Source organism: Medicago sativa, chromosome 7 (genome assembly GCF_051527215.1).
Source record: "Medicago sativa cultivar Bolivia chromosome 7, Bolivia_mono, whole genome shotgun sequence".
Lineage (NCBI taxonomy): Eukaryota > Viridiplantae > Streptophyta > Magnoliopsida > Fabales > Fabaceae > Medicago > Medicago sativa.
Window position 1 is genome coordinate 103447387 of NC_140755.1, and position 23444 is coordinate 103470830.

General features: G+C 34.3%; 2 protein-coding genes across 2 annotated transcripts in view; both read right to left on the reverse strand.

Annotated features, from left to right (window-relative positions):
* Positions 1-1183: 1183 nt before the first annotated feature.
* Positions 1184-4689, reverse strand: LOC146911594 (protein neprosin-like). Its single transcript, XM_085725856.1, has 7 exons — positions 4266-4689; positions 4012-4098; positions 3214-3489; positions 2720-2890; positions 2253-2306; positions 1945-2091; positions 1184-1824 (listed from the first exon to the last, which is right to left on the reverse strand). The coding sequence occupies exons 1-7, from the start codon at positions 4473-4475 to the stop codon at positions 1447-1449; spliced, it is 1323 nt and encodes a 440-aa protein (XP_085581982.1). The 5' UTR covers positions 4476-4689; the 3' UTR covers positions 1184-1446.
* A 1815-nt stretch (positions 4690-6504) lies between these two features.
* ILA (putative protein kinase regulator ILITHYIA) overlaps positions 6505-23444 on the reverse strand; it is a 30694-nt gene continuing 13754 nt past the window's right edge. The window contains exons 25-60 of the mRNA XM_085730226.1: positions 23009-23131; positions 22760-22840; positions 22518-22634; positions 21767-21939; positions 21508-21585; positions 21265-21412; positions 19935-20057; positions 19792-19848; positions 19607-19717; positions 19341-19532; positions 19087-19260; positions 17864-17974; positions 17700-17769; positions 17518-17596; positions 17186-17288; positions 16941-17111; positions 16725-16847; positions 16530-16643; positions 16315-16421; positions 16178-16229; positions 15981-16087; positions 15816-15875; positions 15619-15733; positions 15365-15475; positions 15109-15246; positions 14904-15026; positions 14715-14786; positions 12965-13077; positions 11970-12128; positions 11394-11490; positions 11116-11298; positions 10409-10603; positions 10156-10335; positions 9942-10074; positions 9263-9341; positions 6505-6839 (exon numbers count right to left, since the gene is read on the reverse strand). Of these exons, the coding sequence (XP_085586352.1) occupies positions 6797-6839; positions 9263-9341; positions 9942-10074; positions 10156-10335; positions 10409-10603; positions 11116-11298; positions 11394-11490; positions 11970-12128; positions 12965-13077; positions 14715-14786; positions 14904-15026; positions 15109-15246; positions 15365-15475; positions 15619-15733; positions 15816-15875; positions 15981-16087; positions 16178-16229; positions 16315-16421; positions 16530-16643; positions 16725-16847; positions 16941-17111; positions 17186-17288; positions 17518-17596; positions 17700-17769; positions 17864-17974; positions 19087-19260; positions 19341-19532; positions 19607-19717; positions 19792-19848; positions 19935-20057; positions 21265-21412; positions 21508-21585; positions 21767-21939; positions 22518-22634; positions 22760-22840; positions 23009-23131 (4215 nt within the window). The 3' untranslated portion in view covers positions 6505-6796. The remainder of the gene's footprint in view (positions 6840-9262; positions 9342-9941; positions 10075-10155; positions 10336-10408; positions 10604-11115; positions 11299-11393; positions 11491-11969; positions 12129-12964; positions 13078-14714; positions 14787-14903; positions 15027-15108; positions 15247-15364; positions 15476-15618; positions 15734-15815; positions 15876-15980; positions 16088-16177; positions 16230-16314; positions 16422-16529; positions 16644-16724; positions 16848-16940; positions 17112-17185; positions 17289-17517; positions 17597-17699; positions 17770-17863; positions 17975-19086; positions 19261-19340; positions 19533-19606; positions 19718-19791; positions 19849-19934; positions 20058-21264; positions 21413-21507; positions 21586-21766; positions 21940-22517; positions 22635-22759; positions 22841-23008; positions 23132-23444) is intronic.

Consider the following 23444-nt stretch of genomic DNA (forward strand, 5'->3'; position numbering starts at 1 on the left):
ACATGTAGTAAATTGTTCCAACAAACTTAAGACAAGTTTTTCGGAAGATTATTGGTGTTTTTTCATAGTATTTGGAACATGGCTAACCCGTAGAATCACAAACACTAAATGATTATCCATATTTCATCAACAGACCAACAAAATTAATCAAAGTTTTTCGGTAAAAATGGCATTCAGGAAAACTCGCGTTAAAGTTTTTCGGTTTTTGAAAAAAAAACTTACTACTTTTTTGCTACTTAAAATTGAGTTTTGAGAAAAAAATGAAAAATTTAGAATGTATTAAATGGATAATTCATACAAAATATAGAGCTATGAGTGTAATTTTTGGAGTACAAGCTAAAGTTTTCCAAAATTTGAGGTTTAATAGAAGTATTATGTACTGGATCAATGTAATGTTCTCAAAATTGAGAGTGTAATAAAATTGATAATTGTGAATTGATTATTGAATGAAGAGTAAAATTGATAGACTAGAACTCAATTAAAATTGATGTTCTTAGTACATAAAGGATAAAGGCAAAGATAGAAGAAATTACTCTACTAAAGAGTACCAAAGGGAGAGAGGAGAGACTTTCATCATTTTTCTTTTCATACCCAATGTTAATCATCCTTTCCCTATTTATGCACAAATAAACTTCCTTAATTATTGGATCACTAGCCACATGTCCATTATTCTCAACCAATTATGTTATGCCATGTGTAATTCCTTATAGGTCATTTTGAATCGTATATAACAATCAATCCGATCCATTTTTTAAATTTGCTATGACGAGGTCTTGGTGGAACAATCAGCTGGCTGATTAGAATCTCTTATACTATTATTATTTGGAGCAAAAATAACAATTGCACAAATCATTAGTTTATCAGTGTTTAAACGGGTTTACGATCCTCTTAATTTCTTAAATCAATAGAGGAATACTGTCTCGGTCAAAATTAATGTAATTTATTGAATGAAATGCATTGTTTTTTTTTTACAAAAGTTACACATTTTCAATTAACATTTTTTACCGCTGCTTTAGCATTTTTCTTATAAAGAACTCATGAATGAAAATGAACAGTTAAAAAATATTTGGGGGAAAACAATTTGTACTTAATTTTTATTTTGAAAAGTGTACTTTACAGTCTTCACTACTTATACTAGAAAAAAGGTAGGGGGAAAACAATATATTGACAAAAAAAAAAAAAATTGGGGAAATTTCAGCTTGGCATTTGATATATTAAAGTCATTCAAATGTTACCATTTCCAATCATGTTTTATGCATTCAATCAACAAACAAGAAGGACGGAAGTGGCAGAAACAAGAATGGAAATGGCTCAACAACAATTTTATATTTACGTACAAGTAAAGAATATGTAACATGAAGCTAAGATGACTTGGACGTGAATTAACTAGCTAATTTTAGAATTATACTACATAAGTACTAACTGGAATGAAAGAAATAGTGATGATCACGAGCATTGTGGATTGTTGCCAGGGCCACCATAGTAAAAGTATGTGCCCCATTTGTTGTTGTAGGAGCTCTTGATATTGTAACAGTTTTTGTTCTGGGCTAAGGTTAAGATGTTGGTCGCGGAGGTGAGACTGTTGTCGGTGTCTACAATCTCAAGGTTCCTGAAGTAGCTTGCTTTTCCAAAGCCATCTTCAGCAAAGTGGCCGGAACCCATTTGAGTGGAGGTGTGTTGGCCATTGGCGCGAGTGTTCACCACCTCGCCACCCCATTGCACCATGGTGGCACGATCGGCTAAGTGTGTGAATAACTCCACTGGCCAGTACCCTATCAATGTGCCGTCACCAAATCTCATCCACCAGTTCCCAAGTTGTGGATCCTAATCAATAAGTAATTGACAATTATTAGACAATGTATACTACATAATCTTTTTACAATGAGAATGTATAAAAAATAAACTTTATTGTATATAGTAAAATTGTATGTATAAGAAATAAACCTTCCAGATGAGTATGGTGATGTCAAATTGCTTGGCATTATAAGAAGAGAGAGGAGAAATGGAAGCTCCAATGGCTATCTTGCTATTTGTTTGCACAAAACCAGCACAAAGAAGGTTGTAGCATCCAGTTGCTTGATATGTGTCACTCTGCGTGCTTATAAATTGTTTAATCAACAAGAATTTTATGAACGAGTGCATTAGAGAATATTTATGAGAGATCAAATTAAATGAAGAAATAAACCCAACCAAACAAATAAAAAATCAAATGCAATGAAAAAAAACTGAGAAAAAGATGATGAAATGCTAACCGTCCAGTAAGTGAATAATCTGGGTCTGCTGTCACCATAAAGCTCCGGACTGACCTAACTAGTGCAATTATCAAAAGCTTCAGAAACTATTTATACACATGATTAGTTTTTTTTTTTTTTTGTAAATTTATTTATTTGTTTTCTTCCTTGAGTAATGTTTCTTCTGAACTTGGTCAGATATTAAAAATTCTTTTTACATTTTCTACAAATACTAAAAAATAGTATATTATGTGTCATTGTGTATGAAAGTTTCCAAAAAATTCTTTTTGCATATGATGTCTCTATTAAAAAAACACTTCATAGTAATTAGAGATATATTTTAAAGGATAAAATAAATATAATAATTTACAATCAGTTTTAACACAATGTCGATTAATTTATATTTTAAACAAATGTTAGACTATAATCTTTTTTTTGGTAGTGAGACTATAATCTGAAATTGAAGATTGGAGTTTAGAATAAAATACCTGCCAACCAGCTTCAATGCTATTAAGATCAGAGCCACCAAAAGATCCAGAAAGAATCCAAATTTGAGAAAGACTAAATTCATTGACTACTTCCACCGTTGGATCCCACACATTTATTGTTGCTTTTGCCCCATACACCTCTTCCCCTGATTTTGTGAACGCAATCGCATGCTACATGTATATATGCACCACTCAAGCAAATTAGTTCCTTAATTATTTTCCTCTCAATTATTTAAACAATATTTACACATTAAGAATCTTCGTTGAATTAATAATATATTATCCAAACGAAAAGAATTACTACCAATTTATATTTATAAATGCGATATGGACAGTTAGGGACATAGGACCAACATAAATGGATAGTAGTTAAGTAGCTATTCAAAGACCAAAAATAGAGACCATTGCCTTAAAAAAAATTTAGAGCAAAGATAGCAATATGAGTTTTCAAAACAATGAAATAATTTACTCTAGTGATTAATAATAATACACACCTCATGGCCTTCGCCGTTATTAACAACTTCAGGGGGCTCGTTGCGACGGAATAAAAGTGGTGACCGTCGTTGTTTCTTCCCATATTCATACAAAGATTTAGCTCTCAACACATCATGCACCGTGCTCCGCCGTATCGGTACAGTTCCCTTTGGACAACGTGTCCCATTTTGGTGCCACATTTGCCATGCCACACCACTCTTACCACTTCTCTCATCTCCTCTAGACTCTTCATTAATATTCATATCCATTCCCTTTGGCATCGTCGTTGGCCTTTTCTGTTAAAAAATTTATAATATTAAAACAAAAACTAATCAACCCTAGGAGTAAGTTAATTGGATTCAACACCCTTTCCTTTCAAACCAAGAAATAAATACAAATGAATAGAAAACGTTTTGCTTTGGTATTTAAATGTATATTTCATAGTATATAATTCATCAAAAAGTGAGATACGCAATATTATCTGTTGAAAACAAGTTAGTGACATTATTTTGGAAAATAATGTCATGTTATATGACGCAGTATAAGGACTACTTCAACTCATTACAAAGGAGTCCAAAAACCAACAGCAAAAAAAAAAAAAAAGGAACAAGTTAGTGATTAAACTTATTTTCACATGCATAGCAAAATAATAAATTAAATATAAATCTTTTTTGATTAACACTAACTACTCATTTTAGAGGGGACAAATTTATAATATTAAGGAATGCCATGAAACGCTAGTACAAAATGGAATTAAAATGTAGATCAACTTTAAGAAGAAAAGTAGAATAACCATATATGTGTGATGAAATATGTACCTGGATTTTGTGATTCTTTAAAAAGGGGTGATCTAAGGCTGGTTGCTTTCTTTTGTGAACACAATCTATGAGATCACCATCTTGACTCTGAAGTAACAAGATTCAATAGCAAGTATTTAATTATAATGAACATATAAGAATAAAGGAAAAACAACAATATATATATATAGCTAGGCTTAGCGCACACACAAATTTAATATTATGAATTAATAGTAATAATAATTTTTATAAGAATTAATTGGTAATAATATTACCTCTATAGTTAGGACAGGGGGCTTGTTAATCTTGTTCAAGTGCCTCTGAATCCTTTCAAGTCTCAAACTACTAACTTGCCTATACTTCGTGTAGTTTAGGTTGATGCATTCAACTCTAATAATTGTTTGTAAAAGGAAGGTGAACAAGAAAGCAAGAAGAAGATGAGGAGTGGAAATTCTTTTCTTCCTCTCAACAATAATAGTGTCCATAATTTCTCTTTCAACGCCAAGAGAGAAGAAATAGGTAAAAAAAAGAGCTACAAAACCAATACTAGTAATGCAATCAGCACAAAGTAAATCTAACTTTCATGGACATTTCCATTTTACCATATACCCAAACAAATAAACCAAACAATGAAAAGGGAAATTGAAAAACGACTTTTCTTGAGAGGAAGAAAATAGGAAGGTAAAAAACCTTCTCTTTCTATTTCTCTTTCTTATCCTGTCTTAAATATTGTATTAATGGTGAGGAAAGGATGGTGGGTGAGGTTAATTAAATTTTTAGCTAAGAGAGACCCTCTTGGACTATCATGTTATGATTGCATTTTATTCATGTATATGATAGTAGTAATAATGGTACATATATGATGAATGAGCTATAAACACATTGATTTTATGATGCTAGCTGTTCAAGGTTGCACAAACGTTAAGGAGATGGGAAGAAAAGAGAAATTTGCGGTTGGCATGGCTGGCATCAATGTTGAAACATAATGAAAGCATTATAAAAACTCAAACCTACCCAACTGAAAACAATCCCCTTTTTATTGCACTCCTTCAATGTGCATCTGCCACCATACACATTGCCATTAATATTTCCATCCAAACTGATCTCTACCCTTCTAGTAGTAATTTATTTCCAGCCTCTTTCCTTTATCCAAACTAGTACTCTCTCCATCCCTAATATTTAGTTCTTTAAATTTTGACACACATATTAAAAATGATGATAAATTTAGACAAGCATAAAAAAAAAAAATTACCCTTGATTCATTTACTATAAGTATAATACATTCGGCATTGTTTTGGTTTTCTTAAGGGAACTCCCTTCGATCTCAATTATAAACAATTTTTCACTTTTTAGATTTACTGAACAAATGATGTATGTGATCTAAAAAGTAAAAAATTGTTTATAAATGACACTGAAGGGGGTATAATTTATTGTATAAACAAGTGTCCTTACGAAATTAGGAAATTAAAATAAGTAACATGCAAATAAAAAATTATGAAGTTTTACTTTGTCAAGTGTTTGAATTATACTTCCAAGACAAATTATTTTTATTTATTCCTTTCATCTTAAATTATGTAATATTTTGATCATTTCACACAAACTAAGAAGTGTAATTATTGTTTTATGGAAAAGATAACTTATAAGTCATTTTTATAAAATTATCATCCATTAATGGCATAAGATATATTATAAAATTGAAAGAAGAAATGTAAATAATTTTTTATATTAATTCATAAATTTTCACTTCATTAGTTGTTTTTCATAAACTACTTTAACAAGCTTATGAATAATAAATAAAAGCTTATTTATTTGCATAAATTGTTTTGTATAAACTCAAAATAAGTTCAATCCCAATGGACCCTATAAGCAAATAATGAGGCAACCCCGAGCGATTAAAATCCAACACAATTTAATCTTGCTAGTAAAATTGAGGTAAAAACCGCAAAATACAAATAACACAATTTAACGTCACAAAATGCAAATTTATTTAGGACCAATATATTATTTAGAAAGAAAAAAAAAAGTGCTTGTTTTGATTTAAATAGGAACAATTCCATTATAACTACAATCTTATTTAGAGTAAAAGGCCTTTTAATTGAATGAAATTTGCATTTTTGTCAGATATAAATAAATAATTCCTTTGTCCCTTATTATAAGCATTCTTAATTCTTTCCACATATATTAAGAATTTTAGTGAATTTAATGTGTTAATGTTATATGTTGATCTTCCACAAAGACCCTTTGCATATTAGGGTAACTTTAGCTTTTCAAATTCCAAGATAAAATAAAATAAAATAAAATTATAAGGGGTATGTTAGGGGGAAAAAATAAACGCAACTAGTAATAAGCATAGGCCTATATTTAGTGACAAAATTTCCTTAAAAGAGACTTATAATTAGGGATGGAGGAATTACCACAACTGAAAATGCAATAATTATATTGCTGCATAGAGTGAATAAACAGTCTATTGAATAAACGGCCATCAGAAATATAACCAGCAATTATGGAAAAACATTTGTAGAAGAAGGCCTCCCGATTGACTAATGAACACAAATACATTACAGAAAAAATACATATTACCACCAAAATTGAATTGGTATTAAAAACAATATAGTTACAGACAATTTGCCACATAATTTACAATTATATTGACACAATCAAATACCCAGGCCGAAAAAATTGGGTAGAAACCTCACATTGCGTATACCTATCTATATCTTTTACTTTAATGTGGTGCCATTACACATTTTGGTTATCGATGGATATTCTGTATCCACCCTTTAATGTGAAATGAAAAGCAAACATCTTAGCTAGTTGACATATCTTCGTCACTGTCTCCACTGTCATCACTGCATTGCAGGAAATATAACCATGGGAGAAATTCATTAATAATTTCAGATATCGAACAGAATTTCAGTCATAATGATAATGAGTAATTAAATTTTTTCAAAATTTTCTTCATAACTCAACTATGATAATCTAAGCTAGTAAAAAGAACTCCATACTTTTCATCTTTTCATATTTTACCATTGCAGTTTCAAATATAACCCTAAACCCTATCCAATTTTGCATATCTTTCTCTTATATAACCACATTTAAACATATCTTAAAAGAAAAATGTTAAAAGTATTTGTTATGTTTTGACCATTAAAAAAATGTGAAGTATTCATGCATCATGTATTTATTGTATTTCTTCCATAAAATTAAATATGAGCATATCATTTATAAAAGATCAAATAAAAGATCTAAATTGAGAATCGAAATGACCTCCTTAGGTCATATGACTATCACGACAAAATGAAGATAAAGAGTGTTACAGATAAAATAGGAGACCGGAGAAGGGAAACCACATAGGGAAACTACCAAAAATGAGGTTGTTTGACACATGTCATTTCGGCATGAGTCTTGGCCCAAGTAGATGGTCACAATCTTATCTAGACTATGCAATGGTGGGAACTTTTTTCGCACTAGGATGCGTTTTTTATGTGGCTTTTGTAAACTGATGAAACATAATTGCCATTGGTGCTGCAAACAATGGTTCAACCCATTAGATGGACCTACCCAAACTAAGTCTGAATGGGTTAATGTCAGGGTACAGGGTTCAGTCTGACAAACCAAGCCTTTTTTTTTTTTAAGAAAAAATGGAAGGAGGGAAGTTAATGGAGAGAAAATGAGGTGATTATGCCACTCTCTGGTTTGATTGGGAAGAGAAAACAGAGACAGCTGGGAAAATGCTAGGACTTTCATAAATATTTCTCCCTCATTTGAGAAAAGAATTGGAGGAAAGAGGAAATTTTGCGAAGATAACAAATTTATACATCTACCAGTGCCCACCAATTGATGAAGGATTGATTACACTTTTGACCCCTAAAGTATCGCGATTGTGTGATTTTCACCCCCACTTTTTTTGGAGCGAATTTGGCCCCTCGTGTTTTCCCCCTTTGTAATTTTGTAGTCCCCCTCTCAATTTACTCCTAAATTTTGCTGAGGTGACATCATTTATTGGCGTGGCATCCAACACTCATAGCCAGTGTGACTTTTCTTTGAGATTAAAACTAAAAAATGTCAAAAATCAACCAGTACAAGTGAGAGCAAATGAAATCCCTAATTAGCGTTTTAAACTACCAAATTATAAAGGGTGGAAATATATCACACAATTGCAATGCTTAGGGCCAAAAGTGTAATTAAGCCTTAGATGAAAAGACAAAACTTGGGTGTTGTTCTACAGGTGCTGTTAGTACTGTTGACCGATTTTGAGAGTTGCACACTGAGATTACCTAAGAGAGTTTATATGTAGGAGGATACCCTCACCTTACAAACCTGTTTTGTGGAATTGAGTTAAGCCCAAGACAAAAATCTATGAACCAATTTTAACATATCAACTGGATTGAATTTTACAGTTAAATTTGAATTTATATGGGTTCTATTAGTATTACCATATACATTATCCATGTTCCCATTGTGATTAGAGAACAGGAAAAACAACGCACAGAGAGTTTCACCTATGTCTATCCTAACTCCAAGATATAAAGGGTATATAGAAAGTTTTAAAACAAACATTTCTTTCCTCTCACTTTGCTTTCCATTCAAGCAGCAGAGAAACTTACTTTCTTCTTAGTTTCCTTTTCCGACCATCCAAACAGTACATAAATTCAGCCTATTTTACAGATTGTGGTTGAAAAATTGTGTTGTCATGATCATTAATTTGGGTGGTTTGAAAAAGGGACTAGTTTCCGGTATTATTAATTTGGGCATAATTTGAAAAGTAAATTCATGGGGGGAGGAAAAAAAACCATTAGGTGGGGTTGATAAAAAAAGAGCATGTTGACCAACTTCACCAGGGCTCACAGGATTGGGTTTTCTCCAATCCACAGCCCATGGGTTGGATCTATGTTAAACTGTTTGAAAGCAAGGAAAGACAACCCATAATAGACAACTCTAATTGCCTAGCCATTGCCAATATATTAATAGACTGAAATGCATCAAGCATTATTCTTAAAGAATTTATTCGACTTGTTTTCAAGTGGTGAGCATATATTTGTATGCTATCATTTTAATTTCACCCTGAAATATATCATGTCGGTGTTAGTGCAGCTGTGTGACTGCCTAGCTTTGTAGTCCAGAGGGACAGTTCGAATCCCACTGAGGAATATATGACGTAGTACCTCCCACTAAATTAATAATATTCCTCCTCCCTGATTCTTACAAAATAAATTAGATCTTTCTCCTAAAGTGATTATTTATGAAAATGCATATTTAATAATGTAAGTACCTAAATTCAGGAAACTTTGATAGACGTCTAGCATCCAAGCCAGTAATATACTTCTGTACTGCTTGAACATTTTCAGAACCTGGAAAACCCAAAACAATACAAGAGTGTAAGAAGCATATATGGATTCCAATTATTAGTTTCTAAGGTATTGATAAATTGGTGGATATTTTTATACATGCAAGGACAAGAATTCTCTGAAAAAGAAAGGAAAAAAAAAGCTGAGCTATGTTGGTTCAGTAGGCCTAGGATGGGGCAAAAAAAAGCATATAAGAAATGTGGGGGGAAAAAAGGGAAATCCTAACTTGTGCCCTTGAGGCAAAAGTTTAGAAACTAAACATAGAAGCTTTTCCTTGGAAATGATGCATTTACTATCTTAAAAATTTAAAATTTTATCTTTTCAATACAAAATTGACTTTTATTACTTTTTTAGTTTCTTCACTTTAGCCTTTAGGGAAGGCACAAGTTAGCATGACCCAAACATGAACAAACTAACCAGGGGATATTGATTCAAAAAACTAGAGTTATTCAAACTTGATATGAGAACTACATTATGGTGGAGCACATTACTAGTAGTGTCATGTGGGAAAAAAAAAACTGTTTGATTAGATTCAGATTCCTTATTTATGTTTATGATTTCAAGAGTAGACATATTTATGATTTCATATGCAAGTAAATGTACCCTTTGTTAGTTGGAAGGCATGTATAGCACATCGTTCTGCAGCAAGTCTAACTGGGGTATTTGCATCTTTTAAACATTCTGCTAATGCAGGGCCAATAACCGTGCCATGTGACATTATGGCTGAAGGGTTTGCCTGCAATGTTTCATTAATTAATCAGAATATAAAATTGTAACAATATTATTCTACAGAAGGCAAGATTGTTCAAGTTCATACTTTGGCAACAGCCTTTATAGCAGATAATGCTCTTCTCCTAACTTCACTGGATTCGTCACGTGTGGATGTAACTAACAATGAAAGAACATCTTTGTAAAGCACTGTGTCAGAAGGATCCTCTTGAGCTCTATAAAGTAGCAGCCTTCCCAATGCCTTGGTCGAACTTTCACGAAGAGGGAACTGTTATACAGAAAATTAAAAGAAATTAGAAAATAGTATAATATAATAAGATAATAGTTCAAGGTTTACAAACCTTCTCGTCCTTCAATGCATCTCTAAGGCAATCGACAACAGTTTGGAACAACGACGATGAAAAAATTGGAGCTGGATTGCGATAGAGCAAGGAAGAGATTGTAAGGATGGAGCCATGCCTAGGAGGCCAGTTTGGTGAATTAGCTAAACTAGTAACTTCCTGAATCAACTCTGTGAATTGAACAGCTTCGAGGTACTGCAGTTAGATTACAGGGAAATCAGACAAAAACAATAACAAATCCATCAATGAAGCAAAGTTAAGTAACTATGACGAATACATAGAATGATAGCAATTGTAATGACATAATCAAGAAACAATTATCAATGCATGTACAGTAAAATTGTATCTATCAAAACAAAGTTTAAGAGTTACAAATGATCATGCAAATACATAAATAAGATTAAGAAATGAAATATATAAAGCTACAGAAAGAACTGTAGCATGTATTTGCTTAGCTGTTCTAAAACCTTCTTCAGTCTGTCAGGATGTTATAGACTTTTTTTATGATTACATGTCATTTATAATAGCTAAAGGTTTCTGTTCAGAGAATATCTTGCAAGGCAAACTTGGTTCTTTGTATTAATACTTCGGTGGCTATCTGACTATGGATTGCTATTTGCAAATTGTTTGCTTAATTTGCTTTGTGTAAATTTAAGTCTATATTTTTTCTCGCTCAAGTATGCAGTTCTCTTCAACAATATACAAACCTGTGTCAAGACACCCAATATGCTGGCAGCATACACTCGAACTCGATCGTCATCATGATGAATTAAATCCTTCAGGACACTGTAAATACGACTTCTAACAGCAGAGCTCACATTCTTCCCGGCATGCTTCAATACACCTTTCAAAGCACTCAAAATAGCTTCACGGACACCACCATCAGATCCCTAAAACATTTCAAAATCCAACAGTTTTGCAATATTGCATTAGCTTAAGTCAGAATAATAGCAAGGGTAAACTAGAATAATAGTAATAAAATTACCTGCAGACTGGAAAGCAAATCACTAACTAAAGGGTCAACCCTGGTATTGAGCCCACTGAGCATCCCAAGGGCCACGGCAGCACCAGAACGAATAGTTCTGCAGTAACATAATACCTAATAAGCAACAATAAAAGTACATACAATAATCGTTTGCAGAGTGTATCCTCCTCAGCTACAGAAAATAAAATCTAAACTTTGACACAAAAAGTCAACCAAGTAAATTGAACAAGACCAACTAAAATAGTGATGCAGTTATATAATAGATGGCTAAGCCACTAATAATTCACTTGGATCTGATTTTTTTTCTCCCTTATGGTGTTGTTAATGTTGGATTTCAATTATTAATTTTCCTTTACTTTCCTCACTCAAGGGTCATTTGCCCCTTTTGCTAGGTCTAGTCAGTTATATTGTACTGCACTAGTTAGTTAAAGCTATGTTAGTACAGTGATATTAGTGTAACCTACATAAGTCAAAATTGAAGGGCCTCTGTTGTAACTTATTCTAAATATTAGTGTAAAACAAATGGTAGACTGACAATAGATGAAGGGGAAGAGTCAATTATTATTTCATACGAACCTTGTATTATCCTGTAGACACTTGACAAAGGTTGTTTGTAGTTGAGGAAGAAAAGGTTTCAGAGAGATGCCACCCTTTCTGATCATGATAGTCAGAGTAGACAAAATTGCACTTTTTACTTGCCATGGGAAACGGTCACCTATTATGCGAATGAGAGGCCTGTGACATACATGGTTGGCAAAGTCAGAATGTATAAAAAAATCAAACATCCCAGATATAGTAAATAACAACTTGCATCTCATTTGGCCATGAATCATGGAGTGCCAGCTACGCCTGGTGCCTTGAGGTGATATTACGCACAATAATAAGAATGGATGAGCAAGATCAAACTCTTCATCTACTAGTCAAAGTTGCAGTTACCATATAAAAACAAGAACTGTAACAGCTTAAGTTGTTACTAATAGGAACAAAAATAATTTGACATTTTTTACAACTATAAAATATTTGACTCTATGAAGATTTTGGTTGATTAGGCCCCTTCTATCAAAGAGAAAATTCTAAACATAGAAAATATCAAAATCAAATCATTTTTCATGTCACATTTTGTTTTTTAGAGATTTTTGTGTAAAGAAGAAGGTAGTTCACATTTGTTCGCAATCATAAGTCATCTTTAAATTTTTCTTTCATCTACCACAGTACGACACCCATTACAATCAAATTATTTATACTTTAGCTTCTCATTTTGATCAGATTTTATATTTTGAATATTTTCAAAAACTTAGGCATGTTTAACCTTTAAATTTTTCTTTCATCTACCACAGTACCACACCCATTGCAATCAATTATTTACTTTAGCTTCTCATTATGATCAGATATTATATTTTGAATATTTTCAAAAACTTAAGCATGTTTAACCTAAAAATGATTATTTTCTCAAAATAAAAGTTTTCCATAAAATAATCTTCACACAAAATGACATCATCTGAAGCATGCATAGTGAAAATATAGAGATTGAAATGTATAATCTACATTAACATTTTTTTACCACCACATACCCTGTTATTGGGATCACAACCTCCTTGAGCGATTGTTCACCGGCCACCTCTATCAGTTCACCGAGTCCCAATGCTGCCTGCTCTCTCAATTCGGCAGACCCACTTATGAGACCCTGATAGCATGAAGTTTTAACTAAATGAGTTTTATGTATAATCTTCAAACAACAAGTATATCACTCAAAGGAGCGTTAAGACAGCAATGCTAATATCCATCGAAAGCCTCTTGGGGAATAAATTTCATCAAAGCAATGCAAAAATAATTTATTGAACTTGATGAGAAACCTGTGAAAAGGTTTTAATAGAAAGGTTAGATCAAGGCTTGGAGCGGAGAAATTTTAATTTGGGACATGGTGTTCAGGAGCTATGAACATCGAGTCAATTGCAGCTAAATGAGATCACTCGGCTCAGACAACTGTTGCAGAGGAAGAAACGAATTCACTCCAGAGGATGTTCTCTTCAGCAACAGAAATGAGAGGAGAGTTGACGCCTGTGGAAGAAGAGGAGGTAGCACGCACCGCCACACGCGGAGGAGGCTGTGATTTTAAATCAGCGAATATAGACAGAGCATGTGACTCCTGATCTTGGCGGAAGATTTTGGGACTAGGTAGATTGGTGCACAGTGACTCAAATGGCGGTGTTTTCATCATGAATCTCACCGGAAAAAACTAAAAACGTGGCGGGATAAAGAATAACACGACAGCAGTAACAGGTTGAAACAAAAAGTAAAAAAAAAAAAAAAAGGACAAATTGGAAGAGTCAGAATTCTAGCAACTAATGGCTGTGTTTCAATAGCAGTTTCCAGACTTCCTCAGCACGGAGATACTGTGAGTTATGAAAAGGAAAGGGAGTTGATACAGACCATGAACCCCAAGTTTACCAAGAACTCCCTCAGTCCCTAATTATAGGATCTATTACAAAAATCGTTGTCCCTAAATATAAGACCCTCTACAAATTTCTAGATGCACTTATTATTCTTTTTTCAAAGGGTCATGCTAAATTGTGCCCTAAGGGCACATGATAAGAAACCCAAAAGTAGAAACATTCTCTTAAACTGTGCATTCAATTAATCAAAAGTAAAAAAATAAATAAATTCAAATGCGTTGATTAAAGCAATATTCCTACTTTTGAATCGTTAACATGTGCCTTAAGGAAACAGGTTAGTATTTCTCTTTTTCAAATATATCCCTTATTAATACTACAAATTTATCTTGGAATATGAAAAGTTAACATTGAATATATCTATATGCAAAGGGTAAATTAGTAATATTCACACATTTGTGACAAATTTACTACTCCGGCAACTTTTCTTAATACCAGTGATTTTTGTTGGAAGGTCCTATAAGAAGGGACGGAGGGAGTATACAAGAGGAGACTGAATAGGTGCCACTCGCATCGTTATCTTAAAAGCTGTGTTGCACCAGATAAAAATTAGGGGAGAGAGAAAGAGAGAGAATGTCTTGAACATGACGGAGGAGAGAGAGAAGTTTTGGCTGGAATTGGGAACGTGGGGATATGGCACAGACAAGTCACACTTAAAATTGTGTTGGTTCCTTTCATTTGGTTTCGTAAATTTTCTTCATTGTAATCGCTGTAAAGTGTATGATTCAGATCAGAACTTCTTTTCCATTAATATACACAGTTCATTTTTTATTCTCTTGTTGGTACATATCACCAAGTAACTAGAGTACAAAACACAAAAGGCTAATACAAAACAAAAATTCAGAAATTTCAATGAAAATAAAAAGCATACTTGGAGAAAAATTGGCAATATGGGCTGCAGTGATTTAGGAAGACAAAATCCAGGTATGAGAACTGGTCCTCCCTGCAAAGCAGTTACACAAAACATAAGCATTAATAACAATCAAAGTAGTCATTAGGAACTTTAAAGACAATATACGAACGCCACAATAAAGAATAATTTTCAAAATTACAGCTCTACCTTCTTCTTCCTTCGTTCCTTGTCTCGGGAAGAGGATACAGCATCGCGAACTAGTTTTATATAAGAAGGGAGTACCTCCTTGGGTACCGACATAATGACCCTTGACAAAGCTTCCCAAGCAACCTTGAGAAAATTAAATTTATAAAAAATATACTCAATCTCAACAGGGTATGTAAGTAAAATATCAACAACTAATTCAGCTTACAGTAACAGTAGATGAATCAGGATCGCTCAACAAGACAATTAGGGTAGATATCATGTTTGGAGCTTCATCAACCAGATATAACTTGCTATTTTTGAAGAAATATCCTATAAGATATGAACTGGATCTTCTGATAGCAGCCTGTTCACATAAATTGTCAAAAAAAAAAAAAAAATGGAGGACTAAGTACTGCGGTGCATTAAGTTTCAATGGTTTTACTTATTAAAAGACAGATTTAACTTTATTACAAGACAGGTACCTGGCTATCACTAACACCTTTCACAAGCTCTGATATGAGTGGCTCAACACCTTCTTCATCAATAACCAAGACTACTGTTTCAGCAGCCTTCTTAGCAGAAGTTTGAACCTCCTAGAAATTCAACAATCAACAAAAGAGGATTAAGTAATAGTACTCTTCTACATTCAATAGAACAAAAGCTCATGATGTAGTCAAGTAAAAATTGCAAACAAGATAAAAACCTATTATCTTCAAATTATGTGTGTACTTTATACCTGGTCAACATCACTCATTGCTGATAGCAAAGGAGGAAGCACAGTACCAAGATGAAAGTCAAGACCAGGCCCAGCAACCTCTGCTAAAGCCCCCAGAGCATGTGCATTGAAGGCACTGACCATGTACCAACAAATTTTTAGTTAAGATGCAGATGATAAATATCCAGAACAAATAAAAAAACCATAAAGACACGTACGATAATGGAGGATGAACAAGCTTGGGTAGAATGTGAGGCAAGACTGCACTTGTTCTTACACTATAAAAAGAAAATGAAACGGTTCAGTCAATTGACAAGTAGTTGGAAGAAACAATAGATTCACTATTCACCAGCCTATAACAGTGATAGCACCACACATGTTACCTCAGAATTTGTTTAAGGCCGTCAAGTGCAGTGTCAGATGTTTTATCATCCTCCAATGCATGTAGAAGAGTCGGGACAATCTCGTCGATAGCTTGCATTCCAGCACTCTGCATTGCAATTTTTCAGGGATTAGGTATAGTAAAACACTTGGGTTTAATCTCAGATCCCACTAGCATAAGCTTGAAGAAAAGGACAACCTTGTATAGAGTGCTGAAGGCTAGGCCCGCTGATTCACGAACTGCAGGCTCACTGTGAACATATCCATCTAAATATAAGATAATGGCATGCAATCTAAAAAATTCAGAAATTAGTAAACTCGTTAAAATACACAAACCTATCACAAAGGGCAGTCCGAATAGTAGGGATGAGATCAGTCATGAAGGTCATCAACTGACTCTTACCAGCGCTTGCCATCACTTCACTCAGACCAGAACATACACCCTTTCAAGCAATGCAAATTATAATTGTATCAAATAACATGAGCTATTGGCTTTTTGACATGTTCATTGAATATTTTTTATTCATTTGAAAACCATAAACAATTCTTACCTGTCTTCTGCTGCTGTCAGGGTCACTCAGACCCTGAGATAAAATTGGGATTATCAAGGGTAGCACGCGTTCACCAAGCTTTCCCACAAGCTCGCCCAGTGATCGTCCAGCAACCTACATGAAAATCAGCAATAGGGACATGTAATTTCTAAAAGTTGCGACTGAACATAAGTTGAAACAGATTCAAATGCATACCTGCCGCCTTTCAGATGATGCTGATGCAAGGGATGCAATTAAAGTATCCATCAAAACTGGCATAATTTCCCTAAGAGTCTTTGGAGTATTTGCCACAATAGTTTTCCACACGTGTAAAGCAGCCTGAGAAAAGAAGCATTCAGTTTTGACAGTCGAGATTTATATTCCCAAATAATAACGAACCCTGAAAAAAGTGATGAGTAGATAAATCATTACCTGCCGTACTGACAAGCTAACATCTGCTCGAACCATATACAATGCAGCAAGTATTTCATTACGCTTTTCACGGCCCAGAACCTCAATGATGGCACGTCCGTGAGCCTCAGTACTAGAACCTTCATCGTCACTTCCCCCTTCAAGTAAAGCTTTGCCAGAAGTTCCAGCAACCTGAAAGGAAAAAATAGGCTCATAAATCAAATCAAGTTAGGTAATTGAATTGATGTAATAGGACCACTGCATACTTTGAATAATAGGTCACCCAACAGCTCCACGGAGCTCTGTCGAATACGCCAACTATCATTAATTATGCCATCCTCAACAGCTGGTAGGAGAAGAGGCAGAGACCTGTGAAAGTTTAATAGAAAAAATTAATGGCAAGGCATTCATCATTAATATAATCCAAGAAACAGCAAAAAGAGCAACAGCTCTAACATGAATAATTCAATGGTTCATTATCATTTAACTTCACACAGACACATTTTGTCATTTAACTTCAGACAAACACATTTTGAGAAAATCAAGATCAATAAGAAGTATAGACAATGTGATGCATAAAAACAAAGATAAATCATACGTTGTTGCATAATGTTCGACCAAGACATGGCCAGCCCCTAGAGCAGCATCACGGACAGATTCATTCTCATCAGCGAGACCTAAAAAGATTAAAAACAAGGCACGCGAAAAAGTTTAGAGATAACAGACCATGGACAGAAATAAAAGCACATTGCCAGGCCCCAAAATAGAAAGGTATCATACCATCTAAGATAGCAGGCAGCACCTGGGGAAGATATTTTTGGAACTGGACTCCTAATGACCTTGGCAAATACTATAATATTTGGGAAAACTGATTAAATAAACTTCTGTAAAAATAATCTTCCAAAACTCTAAATGAGAACAAAAATCCACTTCAATTGTTTCACCTTAAACAGTGTCAAGTATCCATCTCGAACAGATGCTTTTTGATGGGAGCAGTTTCGAATAATGTCTGGGAACACATGCTCAAAGAACTCAACCCCAAGTGCAGCTAAGACCTGAAGGAGTACATCAAATAGGTTAAATTAAACAAGGTTTGTTCAAAAAAAAGGTTAAATTAAACAAGGTGAAATTACATCCTCAAAGAGTATTGTTATAGTAAATTCGGACCACAACTAATATTTGATAAATAGTCGAGTCTGGTTCTACTCAAGTATCTAACTCACATAACATCCACATTATTTCTTTTCATTAATCAAAGTACATATAATTTTAGATGTTAGTCTTTGACAGTAAGACCTCTACCAACATCGATATAACAGAGTGCTTATGAAGCGAAATTTGGATATATGATGATGAGCGAAATGGGATAGAGGAATTCAATGAAACTTCCAATCATTGTTTGAATAGTTTTATGATTAAATGAAGGAAGGTTCAGTTCCATCCCATATAACCCAAGAGAAGGTAAAGGGAAAAAAACTTCTTGGACAGACTGAAATGAACATTTAATCAGGTTTCATTCCAATTCATCTTATTTTGAATAATCCAAACAATTGAACCTAGCACCATTCCATTCTTTTCCACCAATTTGATCATAGCTTCGAAGATCCACGTCAACATCAAACTTCAGTTCAGCCATAAAAATATATGCGGATTTGTCATACAAATTTTGTTTTAATATCTCAACCCTCTTGACATGTATTTATTCAATTATGTCGGTTGTCCCTAGAGGCTTCTCACCAACCAAACAAATAAAACACAACTTGCCATACCAAACCAGAAGCTGTTAGAAACGTATTAAAAAATTTACCCATGTCTTTATTTACCCAAGAACTAAAATTTATGAAATAGTAGATCATTCATAACATGATATCAAAGCAACTTTGTCCAAGTGATCTAGACTAGAGTTTAATCCTTGCCATCCCATTCCTTCAACAACAAGCTAAATATTAGCACAAGTGGGGCTGCTTGTGCATTATTCATTTTTCAAGCCATAGGGATACTCAAGTTAAGGGGCGAGTCAGAAATGTGAAATAAAACAACTGATGTATTTTTAGCAAACAGCTCAAGTCTTTGGAAGAATTGGTTCATGATAGAAGCCAAGGATAACTATATAAAGGTCTAAGTTGCTTAAAAAATATAACCAAATAAGGGAGGGGGAGAGACTGACCTCACTCAGGCCTTGAGCTGCTCCAGAGCGTTCAACATTACTATTATCAGACTTAAGAGTTTCAAACAACCATGGGACAAGATCAGGGAAATTTTCTTCGCCCATTCCTCCTATAAGGGATCCAATGGCTCTAGCAGCAACTGACCGAACTTCTGGGATAGGATCCACAAGAACCTGATCTCATGATATAAACATGAAATGAACAAAGGGTCAGGGCCAATACAGCTACTGCAAAATCTATCATGAGAAAGTACCTTTTTTACTTCAGGGAGCAACAATCCTATGTACGGAATCATATCCTTAGGCTCTGTAACCAAGGAACACATGTTTCCAACTATTTGCGATGCTCTCTTCTTAGTGTCAGCACTCCGCACCCTCAGTCCTCTGTGTACTATTGGTACCAACAATGCAAGTGACGGGGCATCAATCGAATTAACAAAGGTTGTCTGCAACCAACAGATCAGATTAACAGCAAGAAAATCTAAAATTTAAATCACCAAAGTACATGCCATAAACCTACTTGGAGAAGAATATCAAGGGAATATTTTGTATGCTCATTAGGATCACTAAGTCCCTTGAGTAGTGTAGGGACAAGAGCAGCTATTTCTGGATTCTTTATCACACTTCCAACCTGAAAAAAGAAAATATAAAAATATAAATAAAATGCAAAAATAGTTGAAGCAGAAGATAATACCCAAGGCTAACCTGTTGAAGGGCCGTTTGCCCAGCTGACTGGACTTTAGGGTGGGAATCAGTCAAAACCTTCAAATAAAGAGATGGATTTAGGTAATGCAACCAATAAAGTACAAGAAACATACTTGTCATAATGTGATTGTTTAATCTAATACCTCGGTCAATTTTGGTACAATCTTAGGGAGGCACTGAGACAACTGTTGAGGAGCACAGTAAGCCATAGCGCCAAGTAATTGTACGCTACTTTGTTTTGTTCTCCAAGCTTTATCTTCAAGACCCTGAGCAAAAAGATTAAATTAACTACAGAATAGTTCTTTGCAATACAAGCACAGTAAATGTCACACAAAAGACATAGTAAAACCTTTATAACTTAATAATGTTGGGACGATAAAACCTTATAAATTTTGAGGTATTTTTTAATCAATAACTTTATAATTTTAACAATATTTTCTCAATTTACAGAATATCTACTTTATTACGTAAAAAATCATTGGGTATAACTAACTAATATTACAGTACAAGTATTTATGAAAGCACATAATGACAACTAATTTTTCAAAATATGTTGATGCAGTTTGAGCATGTCAGTATCAATTTTGTTGATTCCAGATAGAGGTTAAGCGAATCTGACCGCAAAACTGGGATACCAGGGAGATAGCATGTGCTAGGATGGTTGCTATTTGAATAGTTTTTGGACAGATTACATGATTGACGCTGTCAACAATGGTGATCGTAAAATTGACCAAATAACCCAAAATTCATGAAATATTCATAATTGGCAACAAAAAAAAAAATAATATTCACAAGTCTTCAGCAAAACATGCATGTAAATACCAACAGAAGTCAACGAAACGAACAAGTTTACGCCTCCAAGACTTAAAGTAACTAAACATTACAGCACAAATTAAAGTTCTAGTCAATAGGGATTCAAAGATCAACAAAGTCAAGACTCAGATGAAGTTTCCATGGCTGAACAGAGGAATGAACACAAAAAACAGAGCCTACTCTGCTCTATTAGCAAAAAAAGAGGAAAATCAAAAAACGCATCCTACATCCGACTTTCCCTGTTCAGTTTGCAAAAAACAGGAAAACATAGAAACAAGGTAGAAACACATATTGGGTCGCACAGAAAGTGTGTTGCTAGGAGAATATATATGTGGCAGTAAGGGTCGACGGCATCCGGGTCGGCGGCGGCAGTTGATGGAAGCTGCTCAGAAGGTCTTCACCCATGTTCTGCTCTCGAGTGGAGGAAAAGAGATGGAAAGGTAAGAATATGAATTTATAGCGCAAAGTACAGAAAAATGACCCTGAAAATCTCTATTTTAAGGTTTTTCTTGTGGTTTTGAAACCCTACACTAAAGCAGGTCTGTTGGCAACCAGCTACTGTACCATGCTGCACTGGCGTGATTCTGGCGCATAATGCACTATTGACAACCTAGAATTTCACACAAAATGCCATTCATAATGATAAGCAATGTCAATCACCTTCAAAAGAGATGGAAGAACAAGCTTGACTCCTTGAGCACTAAGTTGAGACATCATTGCACGGGCAGCACATTCAGCTGCTTCTCGAACTGCAGCTACTTGATCAGAGAAAGAAACCAAAAGCAGTGGTAACATCTGAATCACGTACCTGAACACAATCATGGTGAGAAGAATATAAAGGTATAAAAAAAAAAACTACATTCAAAAATCAATAACTTATGGGTCAAAAATTTGTCAACATACGGTTCAAATAGTTTTCCAAGCGTCTCACAAAGACACTCAAATCCAAGTAAGGCTCCTTCACGAGATTTTGCAGAGTTCCTGTAGTTTGAAAATAACAGAATATAAGGCAGGTATATTCCCTTTTCTTATACATCAATGGTCAAGAATCTAAAAAAACACAAACTGCATCTTTTCTTAAAATTCCATACAATGCTGGGAATTTTGAAAATCGTTGCTCGTTTAAAAATACAGAAAAAAGTATAATAAAGAACACTCCAACCTTTCAGCAAGACACTCTTGAAGAATAATCACAATCTTATACTTTTTCAAGCAAGAAAGGCCAAATCCTTTAACCACTCCTGCGAGTCCAAAAGCAGCCCCGCGGCGCTCTCCGTATTTTTCACTTTTCATCATCTGATCCAACAATCTTGTAACAAGAGTTTCTGCTTCATCCTAATGGTAGAAGATATCAAATCAAATAACGAAACATTACAATTCAGTAAACATATGGCAAATTTAATCATATGTTAAGTATGTAATTATGTTGATAATGGTGTGCACTGAATAACCAACAAACTTAAACTCTTGACAAAATGAAATTGCTATCAACAAGGAGATGGATACTGCAAGAATCTGCCAACTTGTTCAAGTATAACTTTCAGCAAAAGACTGCTTGACAAGTATATAAATGTATCAAAAGACCAAACATCATGACCCATTAACGTTAAACTTATTGCTGGCAGTATAACATACGATCCACGTAATCAACAGAAAATGGGTAAGGCGCGCCTCTTCATCCCCCCCTCCTCCCTCCCTCCCTCCCTCCCCCGCCCTCCAAGTTGCTCTGGATCCCCCTCACCCACCGGAATCCATCTTCCTGTAAGACTCTTTTGCTATGGCTTAAGCAAAGTGGAAATTACATTTTTATATAATGGCAAAAGGAGCTCTTTTCAAAATGTATCTAATAATCTTCCAAAGGAGACAGAAGTAAATGCATTGAATAATAACACAATAAGACTGCTATTGCATACCTGTTTTGACTGCATTAGGGGAGATAGACACGCAGAGACGGCCCGTTGAACAGACTCTGAAGGAGTGTTCAAAACATCCAATAATTTGTCCACAACAGCATGAACCTTGGGATCATCCTGCTCAAACAGGAGTATAAATATTATAAAACAGTTCAAATTAAACTTGCTATTAAACCCAAAAACAATCCATTAAAATGGGACTTCAGTAATAAGTAATAACAGAGTGGAACATTAGTAATAACCTTTGCCAAGTGTTTTGCCAGAGCTCCAGTGAAGATAACCACGCCCTCACGAACCAAGTCATACTGTTCTTCGTCTGGTGCCTAAGAAATTTGGGAGAAACTATTAACAAAAGACCACCTATAACTCTTATAAACGAATTAAGTGTCTGATTACAGCTTTTTCAAAAAAAAAGTGTCTGATTACAGAGAAGGAAAAACAACAGGAGGATTATTCACAATCATGTATCTCCAATATGACATGGAACTCACCGTTTTGTTCAAGTAGTTCTCAAATATGGGGAATAACAGCGAGACATTGTCTTTTCCATTTTTATCAATGATCAATATACCAGAATTAATCATTCTGCCTCTAACATCAGCATTCAGATCAGCCTGCATATGAAATCAACCCCACAGTCAAAAGGTATTAGCCATTTAATGTTGAATAAATACTTGCTTTACAAAAATTACCCTCTGGAACATGATAAAAGTTCATTAGCATAATTGACACAAACACTACCATCAACAAAGCATAACCGTGAAGATCAGAGAGCCTTAACATATTTACTTTTAAATTTAAGCAGATTCTTTTGTTATGGTAATTAGTAATATACTTCCATTATAGAAAGTAACAAGCATTAGAATCCTTTTTAATAATTCAATTTTCTCATCAGATAAATACTTGCTTTACAAAATTAACCTCTAG